Consider the following 21,494-nt stretch of genomic DNA (forward strand, 5'->3'; position numbering starts at 1 on the left):
TGCTGCCTGTCCCAAAACCCACCTTGGAGGATGGTCACCCGAAGGTCCAAGGACGAATGTCCTTGGCCACTCAAGTGTTCTGCACCTGGGAGGGAACACTCCTGTCTGTTAATTGTTGTGCAGTGCCCATTCACCCGTTGTCGTAGCCTTTGCTCGGTTTCCCCAATGTACCATGCATCCGGGCATCCTTTCCTGCAACGTAGAAGATAAACCAATGTTGGCTGAGTCACATGAATATCTGCCACTAACAAGGTGGGAGGTGTCCCCATGCATAATGGTGGTATCTATGTCCACACTCTGACAGGTTTTGCAGCGTCTACCATGACACGGTTGTATGGAGTTGTCCTGAGAGCCGAGCCGCTTGTTACGAACAACGATCTGTTTAAGGTTCGGCGGTTGTTTAAAGGCAAGTAGTGGAAGTGTGGTGAATGTCTTGGTGAGGTGCTCATCCTCATTGATAATGTGTTGCAGGTCACGAAGAACATGGCATAGTTTTTTCAGTTCCTGGGAAATACTGAACAACGAAGGGTACCCTGTCGGTTGCAGCATGTGTCTGTCTCCTGAGGAGGTCATTATGGTTCCTTGATGTGGCATGTCGAAACTGGCGGTTGATGAGTTGGGAATCGTACCCCGTTCTTGTGAGGGCATCCCTGAGTACTTCCAGGTGTCCGTCACGTTCCTCCTCATCTGAGCAGATTCAATGTACGCATAGGGCTTGTCCATACAGGATGGCTGTTTTAATATGTTTTGGGTGGAAGCTGGAGAAGTGTAGCATTGTGAGGTTGTCTGTGGGTTTGTGGTAGAGTGTGGTGCTGAGGTGTCCATCCTTGATGGAGATGCATGTGTCTAAGAATGAGACTGATAGCCGAGAGTAGTCCATGGTGAGTTTGACGGTGGGATGAAACTTGTTGATATCACTGTGTCGTTTTATCAGTGACTCCTCGCCATGGGTCCAGAGGAAGAAAATGTTGTCAATATACCTAGTGTACAATTTTGGTTGGAGATCCTGCATAGAGAAGAAGTCCTGTTCGAACCTGTGCATAAAAATGTTGTCATATTGGGGTGCAAATGTGGTCCCAATGGCTGTTCCATGTGTCTGGGTGAAGAATTGCTTGTCAAAGGTGAAGATGTTGTGATCAAGCATAAAGCGGATGAGTTGTAGGATGATGTTTGGAGATTGGCAGTTGTTGGAGCTGAGTATTAAAGCTGTTGCCGCAATGCCATCATTGCGGGGGATGCTGGTGTAGAGTGCGGAAACGTTCATTGTTCAAATGGTGCTAAGTTTCTGTAAGAAATCTGTAGTGTCGTGACAGAACCTGGAGATCCCTTGTACAATAGGTTTCAAGATGCCTTCCACATAGCCAGAGAGATTCTCACATAGAGTCCCATTGCCCGACACAATGGGACGTTCTGGTGTGTTGGCTTTGTGTACCTTTGGAAGGCACACGAGAAGTACGTGGGATGAGGGCGTGTAGGGCACTCTGAAGGACTGGATCCAAAGTTCTGATCATTGTGTTTAATTCACGGGTGTGTTCTTTGGTCAGATCAGCTGGTAGTTGCCTGTAGTGTTCCTGGTTATTCAGTTGTTGGTACACTTCCTTGCAGTGATCTGTTCTATTCTGAAGGACAATGGCTCCTCTTTTATCCACTGGTTTGATGACAATGTTGTGATTGTTTTTGAGAGCCTGGATGACATTGCGTTGTGAAGCGGTGACGTTTTGCTCTACCTTGTGAGCACAGCGGATGAATCTGGCATTAATATATTTCCTGACGGTTTGAGCATACATGTCAAGCCCAGGGCAAGCGGCCCTCTGGTGGGGTCCAAGTTGACACCTTCTTTGGTCGCTCCTCTCCAGATCCCTGTGATGACAGTTCGAGTTCATCAGTGGGCTCATTGGGATCACTGCTGGCACCTTGAAGGAATTCCCAGAGTCTCATTCGTCTGATGCACTCTTCCGGGTCTGGTGCCAGAACCAACGGGTCCATTTTGGCGGTGGGGCAGAAGTTGAGACCCCTTGTTTGACAATTTTGGGGAGAAAACGTTCAGTCCCAGATAGAGTTGAGGCTGGAGTGAGCTGGAGGCGGAGCTGGATGATCAAACCATTTCCCTTCTCTGTCTGTCACTCAGTTTGCTCTCCGGACCCGCCTCTCACTCTCTGTCAGCTCTTTCTCAGTCAGGTCGGGCCGGGCGGTATAAAAAAGGAAGGGGCGAGAGCTCGGCTGTCATTTGGCAGCGGTTGGAGTAGAAAAAGCGTGATGTCTGGAAGAGGTAAAGGAGGCAAAGGCCTGGGAAAAGGCGGAGCGAAGCGGCACCGCAAAGTGCTCCGTGATAACATCCAGGGCATCACCAAACCAGCCATCCGGCGCCTGGCTCGCCGTGGCGGGGTCAAGCGCATCTCGGGCTTGATCTACGAGGAGACCCGCGGGGTGCTGAAGGTTTTCCTGGAGAATGTGATCAGGGATGCGGTCACCTACACTGAGCACGCCAAGCGCAAGACGGTCACCGCCATGGATGTGGTGTACGCTCTGAAACGTCAGGGCCGCACTCTCTATGGATTCGGCGGCTGAGCATAAAGCGACCCTTTTCCAGCGAACCCAAAGGCTCTTTTCAGAGCCACCCAAATCCTCCGATAGAGAGCGGAGACCTGAGGACGGGGCAGGCAGCGCATACGGAGAACCGAGTTATGTTGCTGGTTATTTCATATATGTCGTAATTTTAAAATTATTTTCTTTGCGAAAATTTACTAATACTGTGTTCTGCGGTCCAGTAGAGAGCATTCGTAGTGGACGCTTCACTTTGTTGCTGTTTACCGTGGCGAATGATTTTAAAATTGCAAGTATTCCTACAGTGTAGATAAGAGGCCATTCGGCCAGTCAAGACTCTACTGTTGTGCAACCTGGTAATTCCATGTAAAGAATCGCATCGTAACTTGTAATTGTAAGATGTAGCAGTAGCATTAGGCCATTCCGCCCCTCTAGCTTGTTCTGCCAGTCGATCATGGCTGATGTTTCTCAATATCCCGTAACCTTCGATTCTCTTATTTTCGTGAATACCTGTTCATCTCACTAATGATGTCTGGTTCTTGGCTGTCTATGCCACGAATGATAATTTGTTTTTATTTATTGTGGAACCCAGACGTTAATGTTAGATATTACAGTACTTATAACACTCAGCTCAGTTTTGTTATTGAGAGCCTGCAGATGTGTTATGTGACGCGTTCTTTCCACCTGCCCGCTCAGGCAGCGATTACAAATTGTCTTCGGGCAAGTAATAATTTGGTTGAAATAAAAATGACTAAAGTGTGGTTCTGTAATTTTACTAGTGTATAGTGTTTCAGCTTTTATGATGTTTACATCGGCGGTTTTTCGATTGATTCACGGCGGATACAAGTTCGGTTGCTCATTCAGGGAGCGCAGGAAGCGAGGGGGGGAAATTAGGACAGTATTTCTCTTGGAATTTAGTTAAAAACAAAAGGCAGCGGCAGTGTATTTGCAACTAATGAGATCTTCATTCAGAGATCGCGGAAATATAGTAATTAGATGAGTGATGTTCACATCAAATTGTGGTATTGAGTTAGATATTTCAGGAAAACCCCATCTCTTCATTGACCCCCTTTGCGATAACATGGCTTGGTGAGGTGGGGACAGGAGAGAAAAGGGGATAAATGGCGCCAAGAGACCAACGGCTTGTTTTCAAATTTGAAAATGCCCGCCATTACGTATAAAAGAGCAGGAGGATGCACGACTACGTACACGTTGATTGGTTTTTCGATTACTAAACTAAACTTCACACAATCTCACTTTACATTCCCTCCTTTTACAGCTGAAAAATGACTGACTGCTGTGGAATACGCTCTCGGCAGAGGCTGGAGGACGAAAAAGAAGTGGATATAAACCGAGCAGAGAATAAATTGCAGAGGGATATGCTGCAGAGACAGTGGGAGGATTCAATTCTTACTGATACAGTTAAAGGAAATGTGAAGCCAAACCCGATTGGGAACACCCGTGACACTATTCTAGCCTCATAGAACATTGATCAAACAGAAAGGTCACTCAGGCAGTGACCGTGCAATGAGAAATAATGTATTTGCAGACACCCTTACAATCGTATTCTATGATATAATCTTCCTCTGCTGCCACAGGCAGTAACAGTATGAAATAAAAAGGATACAGAAATGTAGCGATGTGAAGTATAACGGCCAGGGCACTGCACATTGAATTACTTTCCTTTTAATCAGACAGACATTCAGCTCCTTTCACAGATGCTGTGAGTGGCTCTTAAAAGAGCCTTTTGGGTTGTCAGATTCAAGAATAGTCTTCACTTTTTAGCAGATCCAGCAGCGGCGGTTTTCTTGGGCAGCAGCACGGCCTGGATATTAGGCAGCACCCCGCCCTGAGCGATGGTCACCCCTCCCAGCAGCTTGTTGAGCTCCTCGTCGTTGCGCACGGCCAGCTGTAGGTGCCTGGGGATGATGCGGGTCTTCTTGTTGTCCCGGGCCGCGTTGCCGGCCAGCTCCAGGATTTCAGCCGTCAGATACTCCAGCACCGCAGCCAGATAGACCGGCGCTCCGGCACCCACACGCTCAGCATAGTTACCCTTTCTCAGGAGCCTGTGAACACGGCCCACCGGGAACTGCAGGCCAGCCCGGGACGACCGAGACTTCGCCTTGGCGCGACTTTTCCCACCGCCCTTTCCTCTTCCAGACATGACCACAATCGCACAAACACTTTCACAGAGAATGCTGGACTCCGCCCACATCGCGGTCTCTTATACCTTCGGATGGAATTGTGGTTCAACCGTTTCTGATTGGTCAGCATCACCTAATGTTGTTTCAATTCCCAATCAGGATTCTGCTTCATTTCCCAATCGGGAGAGGACACGGGAAGGAGGGCGGAAACGACGGGCGCTAATTCATCAACCGCTTTCTTTCAAATTTGAAAAGCCCGCCAATTTCCAAACAAAGGAGTATGTTTTACCTGAATAATGAAGTATGAAAAACTATGGAAGTTCAAAAAACATGAACACTGATGTTAACTTACTTTTAGTTTACAAACGTATAATTCACACGGTCTTACTCTCCCTCATTGGCCGATCTGTGTCTGATCGTAATAGCGGGTTATTTTCTTAACCTTGAAAAGAAGCTGAAACAAAACAGGCCAAACATTGCAGTCTGCAACCTGTCTTTTCTTTTCACATTTCAGTACCACCCCGATATGCTGATAAAGCAGCACACAACATTCTTCCGGCTCAGCATCGAGAGCGAACACGTTTTTTAAGACGATATTTTAAGGCTGTCGTCCTTTATCGCTCTCGATCAGATTCAGCAAAAGCTCCACGCTTCAGTCCGAGTTGTCTCGTTTCTGTTTGAAAGTCACCGTCAGCAGGAAGATTTATTTTGCATTGCGAAAAATCGGATCAAACCCGTGCACTGGGATTGTAAAGCAAATCAGAAGGTAAACTGCATCAATCGTGGGACGGAAAGACGTGAGCATTTGTCTGCCAGGGGTGAACAATCAAAATGAAAAATGACTCACTGGCGCTTGATCCGCTCTCTCCAACCCCACTGGCGAATAAATTGCAAAGTACTTACTAACATAAAAACATATAGTACTACAAGTTGAAACGCCTTATCAAAAATCACATGGAAACTAAAATAAACAAGTCTTAAAGAAATGGTTCCGCTGTGCCAGGGATGTTGTAGGTGGCTCTTATAAGAGCCTTTGGGTTGTGGATGTGTGTATGTTTCAGTGCAGTGCGGTCCTTCACTTGGAGCTGGTGTACTTGGTCACCGCCTTTGTGCCCTCCGACACGGCGTGCTTGGCCAGCTCCCCGGGCAGCAGCAGCCGCACGGCGGTCTGGATCTCCCGGGAGCTGATGGTGCTGCGCTTGTTGTAATGGGCCAGGCGGGAAGCCTCCCCCGCGATACGCTCGAAAATATCGTTGACGAACGAGTTCATGATGCTCATGGCCTTGGAGGAGATACCGGTGTCGGGGTGAACCTGCTTCATCACTTTGTAGATATAGATGGAGTAACTTTCTTTCCTAGTCCTTTTCCTCTTCTTGCCGCCCTTCGCTGGCGCCTTCTTGATGATTTTCTTCGCGCCCTTCTTCGAGGTTTGCTGAGCTTTCTTCTCATCAGCCATAGCGCCAGTCACTTTCAGACACAGAATAAAGGAAAGCTGGCTCGGAGTTCCCTCTTTATAGACTCACGGCGTCATCAATGCTAATGAAGGATGGAGGATACCCTGGCTCCTGAATGGGTAGCTTCCACGAGTCATGCCCAAACATAGAGTCTCTCCAATTGGTTAATGAGATCCCACGTGGATCCGTCAGGCTCTGCAACGAAATGTGAAGTGGATGGTGATTCTGTTCCTGTCAGTCTGACTGAGGGAGACCGTTTTGTGTCTGTGATACAGAAAGTGACTGTGGTATTGGCTCGGTTTCCTTTTGCTTGTTGTTGTGATGATGTGTTTCTAGCTCCGCATGTCTGTTTCTGTTCCTCTGTATAGGCTGGAATTAACATAGAACTTGTCACTGTGTGAAAAAAACACTCTCATCCATTCAAATTGCGATTACATTTGTTGTCAAGTTACACGTACCACTGGAACCTGACTGTGAATGTTTTCTACACTTGGGGTTGATGCATCTCGTTCTCAATTGCACGGAGTTGAAGAGAAATGATAAGAAAAAGTTTCGATGTAATACTTTTCTTGAGTCACGACTTGCCTGTGGGATGAATATATTTCTGAGACCTTGACTGAAAAATGTGGGCCCAGCCACGTATCGATAACTGTGTGCTTTGAAAGTACGTGCAGTGTAACTGAACCACATTGCTGCACTTTTCAATTCGGGACTTACAACATTTCTCAGTCTTACGCGAATGCCTGTTCACCAGCAACTGTCAGCATGCTATATGTATGCGTCACTTTTTTTTTCTTTTTGCACGTGCACACATTCACACTGATCCAGCTCTCAAAAGGGAAAACACCCAAGTGGACAGTGACAAGCAATGCCCTTAACATTGCTGTTTTATTAATATATATTTACCCCCACACTACCGCCTAACTGCGGTAGTGCTTATTACTTTAACTTTATATCTGTCATGTCCTAATTTACACATTTTGCATTAACTCAACATCTGACCAATGAGGCTCTCCATCTAATAGTCAGTTTTATTTCAAGACAGGTTTAATTCCGTAACCATCAAACACTGATGTGAGCGCTAAAACGTTACACTATTTGCCAGTCGCTTTGAAATATTCCTCCAATCTGTGCCCCCAGGTGAAAGTGAGAACTGCAGATGCTGGGGATCAGAGGCTTATGCCCAAAACGTCGAGATGAAAGGCTTATGCTTCAAACAACGATTCTCCTGCTCCTCGGATGATGCCTGACCTGCTGTGCTTTTCCAGCACCACACTCTCGACTCCAATCTGTGCCCGTCTGTTTCTGGGATGTATTTTTCTAAACTCTATTTCACAGTCTTAACATGTTAGTATGTTACTGGACTGTAACTCAAACCTTCTGAAGTGTACCTTGTTGCTTTACTCTGCCAGTGTCAATTTTGAAAGTACCAGGTACCACTTTGGACAGACTCAGGTAGGACTCACTACCCTCCACTCCCAAACCCTATGAATATTAGCTTCTGCAAAGTGAAGTTGGGTTTGTATTTATAACTGCAGCATTTTGATAAAGGATAATACTTTGTACATTGTTACTGACAATATCTGCAATGTCACTGCGGATGTGACATTGTTTATGCCAATTTCTAGCTAATGTATTAGACAACAGTCAATAGACACTGGTGCAGGAGTAGGCCATTCAGCCTTTCGAGCCTGCACCACCATTCAATATGATCATGGCTGATCATTCCTAATCAGTATCCTCTTCCTGCCTTATCTCCATAACCCTTAATTCCACTATCTTTGAGAGCTCCATCCAACTCTTTCTTAAATGAATCCAGAGACTGGGCTCCACTGCCCTCTGGGGCAGAGCATTCCACACAGCCACCACTCTCCGAGTGAAGAAGTTTCTCCTCATCTCTGTCCTAAATGGTCTACCCCGTATTTTTAAGCTGTGTCCTCTGATTCGGCACTCACCCACCAGCAGATACATGTTTCCCGCTGTCAAAGAGTGTCCAATCCTTTCATAATCTTAAATGTCTCAATCAGATCCCCTCTCAGTCTTCTAAACTCAAGGGTATACAAGCCCAGTGGCTTCAGTCTTTCAGTGGAAGGTAATCCCGTATTATATCCTAACAATTTATTACTTTGCAACTGACTCAGTATTTCATTCTGTAAATGCCAGTTTATTGTTTCTAACCTTGTATTTACTCAGTTTCAGTCAATCACTGGCATGACAGAGAGAAAATATCTCAACATCTCAAAGTTTCTGATGAAATGGGTAGTTAATCCTTTTTTTTCCACTCCATCCTTGATACATCAGGCTAACTTATAACTGAATCGTTCAGTATGCGATCTGTGAGCACACACGTATCAGTAAGTTAATGATAAAGTGTATGGTGAATGATGTTGCAGATACAGTGTTTATGCTGTAGTTATTAATTTCTTTCAATCGTGTATCACTTTAATTATCTCAAAGCAGAAGACCATTAGAAGCATGAGAATTCTGTGACATTTCTATCTGCCTGTGTGTACCCTGTCATGAGAACAGATCACAAAGGCTTTAGTTATGGTCTTCAGCTCATTTTGATGTTTAGTGCCCATAACCAAGACTTCCTTGTGGATCAAAAAAGATATATGGCTACATTAGCATAAATTAAGCTGATAACTCAACCCTAACTGCTCTCTGTGGAACTGAACAAGGGGAGAATGTTCTGCATTGCTTTCTTAGATAGAGGGCTTCCTTTTCAAAACTGTGTCCCTTACTCAGGATTCTCTATGAGCATCGACATACTCCCAGCATCAACTCTGTCAACTCCATTCAGATCTTTTTTTTGCTCTAAAGGTCATACATTGTTCTTCAAAACTCCAATGAGAATATACCCAACCATTTTATACATACAATGAGAGCTTATGTATCAATCTGCAGCTCTAAGCTTCTGCTATGTGAATATGTGAGTACAGGTATCACCCTCTTCCAGTAAGATTTGGCTTTGTGCATACTTGAGAGTGAAGTTATCACCCTATACCTGTTGGTTTCTACTGTGTGAATATGACAGTTTCTAGTCTGTAAATGGGATAGTTTAATCAATCGTCTGTCTTTTCTGCATTGTTAAAATGTGAACGTAGTTATCAATGTCAACCTGCCATCTTCTACGAAGTGAACATGTGGGGGGTCTATATTAAAATGTAACTGTTGCTTTCAGCGACAGGAATACATGAGTTTAGTTATCATTCTTTTCCCGTGAGTTTCTTCGATGTGAATGTATTGGTGTAGTTATCCATCTGTACTGATGAAGGGCTTTTAAACAAAATGTCAATTATCCTGCTCCTTGGATGTTTCCTGACCTGCTGTGCTTTTCCAGCACCACACACCCGACTCTAATCTCCAGCATCTGCAGTCCTCATCTTTGCCTATCGATTTGTACTTGTCAATTTCTGATCTGTGAATATGGAAGTGTAGTTATTGATCTGTCCATCAGTTTCTGTAATTTGAATATAACTGTCTAATTATCTATCTCTCCCTGTCAGTTTCTGTGATGTGAAGATGACAGTCCAATTATCTATCTGCCCCTGTCAGATTCTGCTGTGTGAATATGAGAATGTCATTACCAGTCTCTACCTGTCAGCTTTTGCTATGTCAATGTGATTTTAGCTATCAATCTGCCTCATTAGGTTCTAGGTGAATGTAAGAATGTAGTTATCAATATATACCTGTCAGACTTTCCTCTGGGATTATGTGAGTGTATTATCAAAATGTACCTGTCTGTTTCTGCAATGTGAATGTGTTTGTGCAATCATCAGTCTATCCCTGACAGTTTCAACCATATGAATGGATGAGTGTATCTGTACCTGTCAGTTTGTGCTCTGTGAATAAGTGAGTGTACTTATATATTTGTTTCTGTTACTTGTTCTGACACTTGCAGAAACTGCAGGAGCTCTTTTTACTTCAAATCTCTGTTGCTCAAAAATGAAGAAGATTTCATCAATTGCCATCCATATCAGGATGGCATGGTGGCACAGTGGTGCCAGTGACACAGATTCAATTCCAACCATGCTTCATTATCTGTGTGCAGTTTGCATGTTCTGCCCGTGTCTCCATGGGTTTCCTCTGGGTGCTCTTGTTTTTCTGCATGGTCCAAACATGTGCAGGTTTGCTGGATTAGCCATGGTAAACTGTCATGTAGTCTTCAAGGATGTGCAGTGTCAGTGGGTTAACTATGGTAAACGTGGAGTTATGGGGATAGGGTGGGGTCTACACCTAGGTGTGATTCGCTTTGGAGAGTTGTTGTGGAGGGATGGGCCAAATGACCTCTATCTGCACTGGAGAAATTCTATGTACTGTAAATGAAAGTGAGACTTTTTAATACCATTGTCAGTCTCTGACAGTGTAGAGCAGATTAGACAATTTCCACAACTTTTATTCTATGGTACGGTTTGTAATTCTAAGTTATATTCTGAATGTGCATTTTGAATTTATTGTTCACATGTTTATAACAAGAACACTTTATGAGAGCTTTTTCATTGTGTCCAATAATCTCTGGGTATCTGTCTGAATGTGTACTTTTTCAGGTCAATATTTCATTTCCCTTTGGACCACTTGAAAACAACGTATTTATTCAGTCATTTTGTAAGAGATGTGTTCTGTTTTCACTTTGTGGAAACAAATTAAATTGCGATGTTTGTTTCAATCTGACATTTGGCCTGCTATCTAATTCCTCCAGTCTGGACAAACAGAACTGATACATGAATTACATACAGTCATAGAGTCAGACAGCAACTTTAAACCATGGTGAGATAATTGGATGAATACTTAATCTGAATGTTTATTTACTTCTTTCCCTCCATAACTGGAATACATTGTGACCATGCAATGGGGGGGGCTCAGTATTTCTGAATAAACGAGTGGAGTTTACTTTTTGACCAATGTGATGCCATGTATTTAAATTTGATTAGAAGTTCACTTGTACACTGGGACTGTCATATTTCACTCTTACCCTGTCCTGTTTAACTTCATTAATGAAATGCTAGCTCTCCCAACCATGTGATCCTTGCAGGCATGATTTTTCTATTTTTGCCTGTGGATCTACTAACCTGACAATATTTATGTGCTTTGCAAGTTACTCTATACCCACTGTGTATTGGCACTCTCATTCATTGTTGCGTCCAGAAATTAGTTGCCTTCACACCCTTCATTACATGAATAAGGACAATAACTGGCGCAGTCAGCAACTATTTGCTCTGCCCTTCCATTCACTTGTATGGCTTGTGTACTTGGGAATTACTATCTACCTGTCAGTCTGTGCTATTCAATGGGACTGGTCCTTCAAAACTCTGCTCAGATGTGACAGGCCACCACAGCGTAGAGCCACGTTGTCTAGTGAAGTAAAGAAAAGAGAGTTTTGAAAGGAACAGTTATGACACAGGGAGGATGCCCATACTCACTTGACCCTTCTTCAGTCTTCTTGCGTTGTGTTACTGAGCAGTTTAAATGTTTGCTGTAAAGTGGACAGCCAGTTAGTAGAGTGGGACAGGAGAGAGTTCTCAGTTCATGTTTCCTGAAGTGAATGGGAAAGATCTTATTTTCTATAATTGTTTGTATCTGTAGGATTCACAGACAAGTAAAGCTGTAACACATTGTCACAGAAACGAGTCTGTGCTGTTCTTAAAAGTCAAGTGGGAAAAGCAATGGACTTTTCCAATTCTGATAACGTGGAATCTAACTGGGGGTAGTGATATCAAGGTCTGGCCTTCAGAGTGTCATACAGTTGTACAGCACAGAAACAGGTCCTTTGGTCCAAGTTGTTAGTGCTGGCCAGAGATCCTAATCTGACCAAGTCCCATTTGCCAGCATATGGTCTGCCTCCCTCTAAACCCTTCCTATTCGTGTAACAATCCAGGTGCCGACATAAGGTTGTAATTGTACCCACCACCTCCACTTCCTCTGGTAGCTCATTCCATACAAGCACCACCCTCTGCAATGATAAAGTAACTCCACACGTGCTTTTTAAATCATTTCCGTCTCACCTTAAACCTATGCCCTCTTTTCTAATGTTGGGGAGTCTAAAAATAAAGACCTTGCATATTCACCCTCTCAATGTCACTCATGATTTTCTTAACCTCAGTAAAGTCATACCTCAGCCTCAGACAGTCCAAGGGGAAAAAACAACTGCCTATTCGGCCTCTCTCCATAACTCAAATTCTCCAGTGGTGGCAACAAATATAGATTAGATTAGATTAGATTACTTACAGTGTGGAAACAGGCCCTTCGGCCCAACAAGTCCACACCCGCCCCGCCGAAGCGTAACCCACCAATACCCCTACATCTACCCCTTACCTAACACTACGGGCAATTTAGCATGGCCAATTCACCTGACCTGCACATCTTTGGAGTGTGGGAGGAAACCGGAGCACCCGGAGGAAACCCACGCAGACACGGGGAGAATGTGCAAACTCCACACAGTCGCCTGAGGCGGGAATTGAACCCGGGTCTCTGGCGCTGTGAGGCAGCAGTGCTAACCACTGTGACCACCGTGACCACCATGTAGTTTACATGGACTACAGTAAGGCCTCTGTAGGAGCATAATCCCTGACCAGAGATGAAAGACTTAGGAGGCAGGCAGGATTCAGGCAAGTGGTAGGTGTTTATTCAAGAAGAAACTGGTTAATGCAGAGAGAGGGCCAAAGGATCTTCCCCTGAGACTGGCCTCAGAAGAGAGATCCATGGCACACTCTGCTTTTACAATAAGAAAAGCAGTATTTATTGTACACATTCTGTGAACAATGACAAACAGCGTGATTAATATGTTCCTCCCTCTTTCTTTGCATACCCTATCCTATGAGACACCTAATCAATGATGGGCATCCATTGGACAGCTCCAGGTTCACATGATCTCAAGGTGATTAGCAGATACTGTAATCCCTCTGCCTTGGGATCTTTCTACGTATTCTATTTGTTCACATTCCAGAGTTACTTGCTATTCTCCTTCGGGTTTCTGTCAGTCTAACTTATCTTGAGGGACATCCTGAATGCTGTTATTCATTGTATTTAATTTTAATCAAATTCTATTGTTCCACTTACATGCCCCAAAATCCTTATTATATATGAAGAAAAAAAAGTTAATTTTGTAGTATTTGCTAAAAATTTGCAATTTTATTTTCTGTTATAAAGTTTGTTTCATAACTGTGTGACTTTACACATTTGAATTGAGTAGTATAAGATAACTTTAGCTGTTGCCCCCTCAGTTGTTATAGGGGATTAATGGGCTGTATCGAACAGCTGGTGCCTGTTCATTTACTGGCATAACTCCCTTTCATTTAATGTGGCTGGAGTTAGTCGTTTATCAGACCTTCGGTCTGCTGGTCATGACTGTTTCAAATGGGAACAGGCTGGGTCCTTCTTACTGTCCTCTGAGTGGCTTGTTCAATGGTATCATTAAGTCTTACTGTGTGAGAACAGGCTGATGTGCTTAGTTTCTGCCATTGTCTCGCATGTCCTGCTGTTTAATTCTACTTTCCACTTATCGGCCAATTTGTGTGAACAGATATGGGCCACTCTATTCTGGCAGGTACAGGCCACCCTGACAGCCTTTGACAAAGTCCCGTATAAAAGACTGGTCTAAGATTGACTCTTGGAGTCTGAAGAAAACTGGATCTGAAATTAGCTTGCAGACAGGATGCAAAGTGTGATGGTGATGGGTTGTGTTTGTGATTGGAAGCCTGTGACCAGCGGTGTCCCACAGGGATCCTTGTTGTTTGTACTGTACATTAACAACTTGGATGTGAATGCAGAAGGTACAATTACTATGTTTGTAGGTGAGATGTTAGTGTGGAAGTGCAAAACGTGTTGGTGCAGGCTTGGAGGGCAAAGGGCATGTGACTGTGCTGTACTGTTCGCTCTTCTTCGACATGAAAATTGGCAGCACTTGTTGACAGTGAGGGGGATGGTCTCAGGCTACAGTACGAGTACAGCCGGCAGAACAATGGCTCTGATATTCCTGGTAAGTGTGAGATAATGTATTTTAGGAGGTCTAATAAGCGAAAGAATTACACAATGAAGGGTAAGTCCTGAGGGAGTACTGAGGAACAAAGGGACCTTGGTATACAAGTCTATAGATCCCAGAAGGAAACAGCACAGGTGGACAGGCTGCTGAAGGAGGCATACACAATGCTGGCCTTTATTACCTGAGCTGTACAATTTAAAAGCAAGGCACGCTTACGACAACTTTATAGAACATTGATTAGGCCACAGATGGAATACTGTGTGCAGGTCTGAATGCCACCCTATCAGAAGGATGTGAATGTACTGGAGAGGGTGCAGTGGGTTGGAAAGTCACTGTTATGAGGCAAGACTGGATAAGCTGAGTTTTGTTTTCTTGGAGCAGAGAAGACTCAGGGAGGATCTGACTGAAGAATACCAGATTATCAGAAATGTAGGCAGAGTAGATTGAGAAAATCTTTCCTCCCCATGACCGATGTGTCTAAGTCCAGAGGGCACAAGTTGATGTTGAGGAGAAAACAGCTTAGAGGAAATGTGAGAAAAATATTTTGACCCAGAGGTGGGTAAAGTTTGGAACGTTCTGCCTGAGAGGGTGGTTGGGTACTCGCACAGCATTTAAGCCGCATCTGGACGTGCCTTTAATAGGCCAGGGTCTCGTCAGTTAGTGGCCAAGTGCAGGTAAATGGGACGAATGCAGTTTGGTGTTTGTTGAACATCATGGACATGGTGGGCCAAAGGGTTTGTTTCTTTGCTGTATGACTCTATATTTCTATAACATGCTTGTAAATCTTTACTGTATCACCTCAAGTTTAACAACATCCTTCCTGTAGCAGGTTGATGAGAATTATACACAATCTCCTAAAAATTGATTCACCAATATCCTGCACAGCTACCAGATGACCTCCCAACTCCGACAGTCAGTATTCTGAACAATGAAGGCAAGCCCGCCAAATGCCTTCTTCACCACCCTGTCTATCTGCAACTAATTTCATGGACTTTGAGGTGCCAGTATTGGAATCGGGTGGACAAAGTGAAAAATAACAACACCAGGTTTTTGTCCAACAGGTTTATTTGGAAACACTAGCTTTTGAAGCACTGCACCTTCATCAGGCGGTTGATGAAGGAAAAGTGCTTTGAAAGCTAGTGCTTCCAAATAAACTTGTTGGAGTACATTCAAGGAAATCTTCACTGGCACACTGAGGTTTCTTCATTCAGCAACACTCCCCAGTGCCCTACCATTAAGTGTGGAATTAGTGTCTTGGTTTGCCTTCTCAAAATGTATGTAAACTGAACTACAACTGCCACTCCTCAGCCCACTGGCCCACCTGACAAGAGGTAGAGTTAGTAAGTATGCAGATGACACCAAAATTGGAGTGTAATGGACAGCAAAGAGGATTAGCACAGATTACAACAGGATCTTGATCAGATGGACCAGTGGGCTGAGAAGTGGCAGATGGAGTTTAATTTAGATAAATGTGAAGTGCTGCATTTTGGGAAAGCAAATCTTAGCAAGACTTATACACTTAATGATAAGGTCCTAGGGAGTGTTGCTGAACAAAGAGACCTTGGAGTGCAGGTTCATAGCTCCTTGAAAGTGGAGTTGCAGATTGAGAGGATAGTGAAGGCGGCGTTTGGTATGCTTACCTTTATTGGTCGGTGAATTGATTACAAGAGTTGGGAGATCATGCTGCGGCTGTACAGGATATTGGTTAGGCCACTGTTGGAATATTGCATGCAATTCTGGTCTCCAACCTATCGGAAAGATATTGTGAAACGTGAAGGGGTTCAGAAAGGATTTACAAGGATGTTGCCAAGGTTGGAGTATTTGAGGTACCGGGAGATGTTGAATAGGCTTAAGGTTGTTTTTGGAGGGGTAACCTAATAGAGGTTTATAAAATCATGAGAGCTATGGGTAGGATAGGGGAGTCCAGAGTGAGAGGGCATAGACTTAGGGTTAGAGAGGAAGATTTAAAAAGGATCCAGAGGGCAATTTTTTCAATGTGACATAGTGTGTGTATAGAATGAGCTGCCAGAGAAATTGGTGGAGACTGGTACAATGACACCATTTAAAAGGCACTTGGATGGATACAATAATAAGAGGGATATGGGCCACATGCTGGCAAATGAGACTGGATTGGTTCAGGATTTTTTTTTTTTTACAGATTACTTAAAGTGTGGAAACAAGCCCTTAGGCCCAACAAGTCCACACCAACCCGCCGAAGCCCAACCCACCCAGACCCATTCCCCTATATTTACCTCTTCACCTAACAGTACGGGCAACTTAGCATGGCCAAATTACCTAACCTGCACATTTTTGGACCGTGGGAGGAAACCGGAGCACTCAGAGGAAATCCACGCAGACACGGGGAGAATGTGCAAACTCCACACAGTCAGTCGCCTCAGGCAGGAATTGAACCCGGGTCTCTGGTGCTGAGAGACCGCAGTGCTAACCACTGTGCCACCGTGCCACCCATTATCTGGTTGGCATGGATGAGTACAGCTGAAGTGTCTGTTTCTGTACTGTATAAATCAATGAATATATGGCTGCGAATAATAACATTTATTGGAAATGGGGTGATGTACATGGAGAATGGAGAGAGATTTTAAAAAATTGCAATTCCTTGGTGGTATTTTACTCTGTTTCAAATTAAGCTGACTGTGCATCGAATTCAAACTGCTCTGCCACTGTGAACACGACGTTCTTTAGTCTGACAACGGTAACATACCTGCTGTTTTTTAGAAGGAACTGATCACACTTGGCTTTGCCCCAAGGGAATATGTCTTGGTCCTTCAAGTATTTGTCTGGAGGAAGCAGAAGAGACATCTCCTGTAAATCAACATTAAGTTTGGCAGTATCAAACCTTCGAATGTAACATTCATTTAATAATCATAAGACTGTTTTTCTTTCAAACCGGCAAGTCCAACAGAACTACAGGCCTGATTCTATCCTTGGCCTGAGCTGCTCTTTGTCTGGTGATTGTAATAAAAATATCTATACCAATTCACTGAGAACCAGATACGAACCCACACCTCCACAGCTCCACAATAGGGCTACCCAACACAGTGCATATCAGGATCTGAGAGTTTCCTTATTAATCCATACCTGTCAGTTTAAAATATATTTTAAATAAATAAAATCAGTCCCTATGTGTTTCACTGATTGGGATGTGAGGGTTTAGTCATCAATATGGACCTGTCAGTTTCAGCTATGAGAACGCGAGTGTCATTATCAGTAACTACCTGTCAGTTTTTGCTGTATAAATATTATATGCAGTCATCAAATTGTACCCATCAGTTTCTTCTGTGTGAATGTAGATATTGATCTCTATTTGTCTGCTTTAGCTATACCAATGTGTGAATGCAGTTATCAAACAGTACCTGTCAGGTTTTGCTCTTTGATACGAGAGTGTCTTTGTCAATCTGTTTCTACCACGTCAATTTGAGAGAGTCGATACCAACCTGTCCCTGTCAGTTTCTTCCCTGTCAATATGTGAATTCAGTTCTTGATCAGTAATCATCAGCTTCTGCTGTGAATATTGGTGTATTAATCAAACTGGAGTGGTCAGTTTCAGCGATGTGAATGTGGGAGTACAGTTATCTTCTTTGTCAAAGTGAGTGTAACTCAATCTGTACCTTTCAGACTCTGCTGCGTGAATACATAAATATAGTTATCAATCTACAGCTGTCAATTTCTGCTTGAATACGTTAATGTAATTGTCAGTCTATCACTGCTATGTGAATGTGTGAGCTGAGTTTTCATCTGTTGCTATCAGCTTCTGATTAGTGATCAATAGAGTTCAGTGATCAATCTTTCCCCGTCAGGCTCTGTAATTCCAGTGTTTTGAGTGTATTGATTCATTTTTTTCCTGTCAGTTTGTGTGACTGTAGTTATCAGCCTGTACCCTCAGATTCTGCTACATGAACATAAGACTGCAGTTATTCATTTAATTTGATCATTGTTCTCACATGTCCTGAGATAATTTGAAAAGTATTGTTTTGTGCACCTTACAGGTAGATAATCTCATCCAAGGTCCATCAACGGAATAGAACAGAATCCAGAATACAGTGTTAAAACTGCAGAGAAGGTGCAGACAGAGATTAGCATCAAAATTTAGAGGTCCATTCAAAAGTCTAACAATAGCAGAGAAGCTGTTCTTGAATCTGTTCGATGGTGTATTCAAACTTCTGTATTTTCCCCCTAACAGACCAGGGTGGAGGAGCGTATAACTGGGGCCGGATGGGTCTTTCATGTTGTTGGTTGCTTTCCCAAGACAGGAAGAAGTGGAAATGAAGCCTTTGGATGGAAGGCTGCTTTCAGTGATGGACTGGGCTGAGTCACAACTCTCTGTAGTTTCTTATGGTCTTGGGCAGAACAGAAGCCATACTACGCTGTGACACATCCAAATAGGATGCTTTTTGTGGCGCCTCTATAATAATTTGCAAGTGTCTTTATGGACATGCTGAATTCCCTTAGCCATCTGAGGAAATCTGCTTGGTGAATGTCATAGAGTCACAGTCATAGAGACGTACAGCACTGAAACAGACCCTTCAGTCCACCTTTTCCATGCCAGCTAGATATCCCAACCCAATCTCGTCCCACCTGGCAGCACCCGGTCCATATCCCTCCAAATATGTCCGATTCATATACACATCTAGATGCCTTTTTAATGCTGCAATTGTACTAGCCTCCACCACTTCCGCCTGGCAGGTCATTCCATACAAGTACCACCCTCTGCGTGAAAACATGCCCCTTAGGTTTCTTTTATATCTTTCCCCTCTCACCCTAAACCAATGCCCTCTAGTTCTGAACTCCCCCACCCCAGGGAAAAGACTTTGTTTATTTATCCTTTTCACACCCCTCATGATTTTATAAACCTCTATAATGTCACCCCTCAGCCTCTGATGCTCCAGGGAAATAGCCCGAGCCTATTCAACCTCTCCTGATAGCTCAAATCCTCCAAAACTGGCAACATCCTTGTAAATTGTTTCTGAACCCTTTCAAGATTCACAATATCATTCTTATAGGAAGGAGATCAGAATTGCATGCAATATTCCAACAGTGGCCTAACCAATGTCCTGTACAGCTGCAAGGAGACCTCCCAACAACTGTACTCAATACTGAATGTGTTTGGGTAATTCAAGGTAAAAACAATGACTGCAGATGCTGAAAACCAAATACTGGATTTGTACTGGAAGAGCACAGCAGTTCAGGCAGCATCCAACGAGCAGCGAAATCGACGTTTCAGGCAAAAGCCCTTCATCAGGAATAAAGGCAGTGAGCCTGAAGCGTGGAGAGATAAGCTAGAGGAGGGTGGGGGGGTGGGGAGAGAGTAGCAGAGAGAACAATGGGTGAGTGGGGGAGGAGATGAAGGTGATAGGTCAAGGAGGAGAGGGTGGAGTGGATAGGTGGAAAAGAAGATAGGCAGGTCAGACAAGTCCGGACAAGTCAAGGAGACAGTTATGGAGCTGGAAGTTTCAAACTTGGATGATTCTTTTGTGAACATGTGAATGTGGTTATCAATTTTCCCTAGTAATTTCTGCTCTGTGAATATGAAAACGTAGTTATTAATCTCTAAATGAAAACCAAAAGAACTGCAGATGCTGGAAATCAAACTAAAACAAATTGCTAGAAAAGCTCAACAGGTCTGACAGAGTCTGTGGACAGAAAGCAGAGTTAAAATTTCCAGTCCAGTAACCCTTCCTGTGAAGAGATGGTAGCCAGGAAAATATTAGATTTTCTGCAGAAGATAGGGTGTGTTGGAGGAAAGGGAGTAAATGGTGGGTGGATATAGAATCCAAAGAGAGGGAAGAACAGTTGAACAGATAAACTAGTGGATCACAGTCAGACGAGGATGGTAGTAGGTATTAATAGAGATTGTTAGTGAATTTTGGTGTACAATAGAAGAGCCTGTGATAACACGGCATGGTGAGAGGGGTTTTGGGTAATGGTACAGGAAGAGCTCTCGCTCTAAAGTTGTAGAATTCAATATTGAGTCCAGAAGGCTGGCGAGTTCCCAAGCAGAAAATGAAGTGCTGTTCTTCCAGCTTGCACTGAACTTTGCAGGAGCACTGCAGCAAGCCTGAGACAGAGATGTTGACCAGGGAACTGGGTGGTATGTTGAAGTGGCACGCTACTAGAAGCTCAGGGACATTTTCTTTCTGGACAGAATGTAGATGTTCTGCACAGTGGACACCCAATCTACACTCAGTTTCTCCAGCATAGAGAAGACCAAATGGTAGCTAGGAATATCTACACAATCAGTTCTGAGGAGGGGTCACTAGACCTCAAATGTTAAGTCTGATTTCCCTCTACAAATGCTGCCAAACCTGTGGATTTTCCAGCAATTTTTGTTATTAATTTCTACCTGTCAGTTTCTGTGCTGTAAACATGGGTGTCATTGTCAAACTGTACATGTCAATTTATGCAATTTGAAACAGGGAGTGTTATTAATCTGTTCCAATAAGTTTTGATGATGAGGATGTAGTTATCAGTCTTCCTCTGAAATGTCCTGCAGTGTGCACATGTGTACGATTGACCAATCTGTCCCTGTTATATTCTGCTCTGGGTATCTCAGGATGGAGTTATGAATCTGTATCTGTCAGCATCTTATTTATCAATGTGCAAATGCATTACGCAGACTGTAGCTGCCAGTGTTAGGGGTGTGTGTGTGTGTGTCTGTCTGTCTGTCTGTCTGTCTGTCTGTCTGTCTGTCTGTCTGTCTGTCTGTCTGTCTGTCTGTCTGTCTGTCTGTCTGTCTGTCTGTCTGTCTGTCTGTCTGTATCATTCTCACCTTTTCAGTTTCTGCAGAATGAATCAGTGAGAGCAGCTGTCAATCTCCACTGGTCAGTTTCCCTTCTGCCCGTATGAGAGTTTTGGAATTGATCTATACTTGCCAGTTTCTGCTGTGTGACTGTGAGAGTCAAGTACTCAATCAGTACCAACTACTTTCAACTCTTTTGTGTATGAAAGTTGCTTAATTTTCTGGTAGCCAATAATATTCTAGGGGTCCAGTCATCACCAGGAATCTATGGTTGATTGTCAGGAAAACCCATCGGGTTCACTAATGTCCTGTAAGGAAACTGCTATCCTTGTGTCTCCAGACCCGCAGCAATGTGGGTGACTCATAACTACCCCCTGAGCAGTTAGGGTTGGGCAATAAATACTGGCCTAGCCAATGATACCCTCATCCCACAAATGAATTTAGGAAAAAGAATCCTCTGTGACTGAGATTTATTCCGTGACAGCAGTTTTTAAGGGTGTTGTAGTTGGGCCTTAAACTCTTCTGCAATTTGTGATTTATGACAGAATCACAGAATTGATACAGCCATTCAGCCCATTGTGTCTGCACTGGGACAGTCTGTTGTTCATCTGTTC

The 21,494-nt window shown here is 43.7% G+C and overlaps 4 protein-coding genes across 8 annotated transcripts in view; 2 read left to right on the top strand and 2 right to left on the bottom strand.

Moving 5' to 3' along the window:
* LOC140470734 (histone H2B 7-like) overlaps positions 1 to 21,494 on the top strand; it is a 192,504-nt gene that overhangs the window by 74,317 nt on the left and 96,693 nt on the right. The gene's annotated exons all lie outside the window — the stretch shown is intronic.
* On the top strand, positions 2,143 to 3,305 carry LOC140471002 (histone H4). The gene has a single exon (XM_072566911.1). The coding sequence runs from the start codon at positions 2,257 to 2,259 to the stop codon at positions 2,566 to 2,568; it is 312 nt and encodes a 103-aa protein (XP_072423012.1). The 5' UTR covers positions 2,143 to 2,256; the 3' UTR covers positions 2,569 to 3,305.
* On the bottom strand, positions 4,215 to 4,774 carry LOC140470693 (histone H2A-like). The gene has a single exon (XM_072566716.1). It carries the CDS (start codon positions 4,757 to 4,759, stop codon positions 4,319 to 4,321), a length of 441 nt encoding a protein of 146 aa, XP_072422817.1. The 5' UTR covers positions 4,760 to 4,774; the 3' UTR covers positions 4,215 to 4,318.
* Positions 5,074 to 6,349, bottom strand: LOC140470727 (histone H2B type 1-O-like). Its single transcript, XM_072566760.1, has one exon. The coding sequence runs from the start codon at positions 6,142 to 6,144 to the stop codon at positions 5,764 to 5,766; it is 381 nt and encodes a 126-aa protein (XP_072422861.1). The 5' UTR covers positions 6,145 to 6,349; the 3' UTR covers positions 5,074 to 5,763.

The sequence above is a fragment of the Chiloscyllium punctatum genome, chromosome 52, assembly GCF_047496795.1.
Source record: "Chiloscyllium punctatum isolate Juve2018m chromosome 52, sChiPun1.3, whole genome shotgun sequence".
In the NCBI taxonomy this organism is placed as follows: domain Eukaryota; kingdom Metazoa; phylum Chordata; class Chondrichthyes; order Orectolobiformes; family Hemiscylliidae; genus Chiloscyllium; species Chiloscyllium punctatum.

Bases quoted from the DNA above. Each gene is read 5' to 3' on its own strand.
- LOC140470727 (XM_072566760.1), bottom strand. From the start codon at position 6,144: ATGGCTGATGAGAAGAAAGCTCAGCAAACCTCGAAGAAGGGCGCGAAG.
- LOC140471002 (XM_072566911.1), top strand. From the start codon at position 2,257: ATGTCTGGAAGAGGTAAAGGAGGCAAAGGCCTGGGAAAAGGCGGAGCG.
- LOC140470693 (XM_072566716.1), bottom strand. From the start codon at position 4,759: ATGTGGGCGGAGTCCAGCATTCTCTGTGAAAGTGTTTGTGCGATTGTG.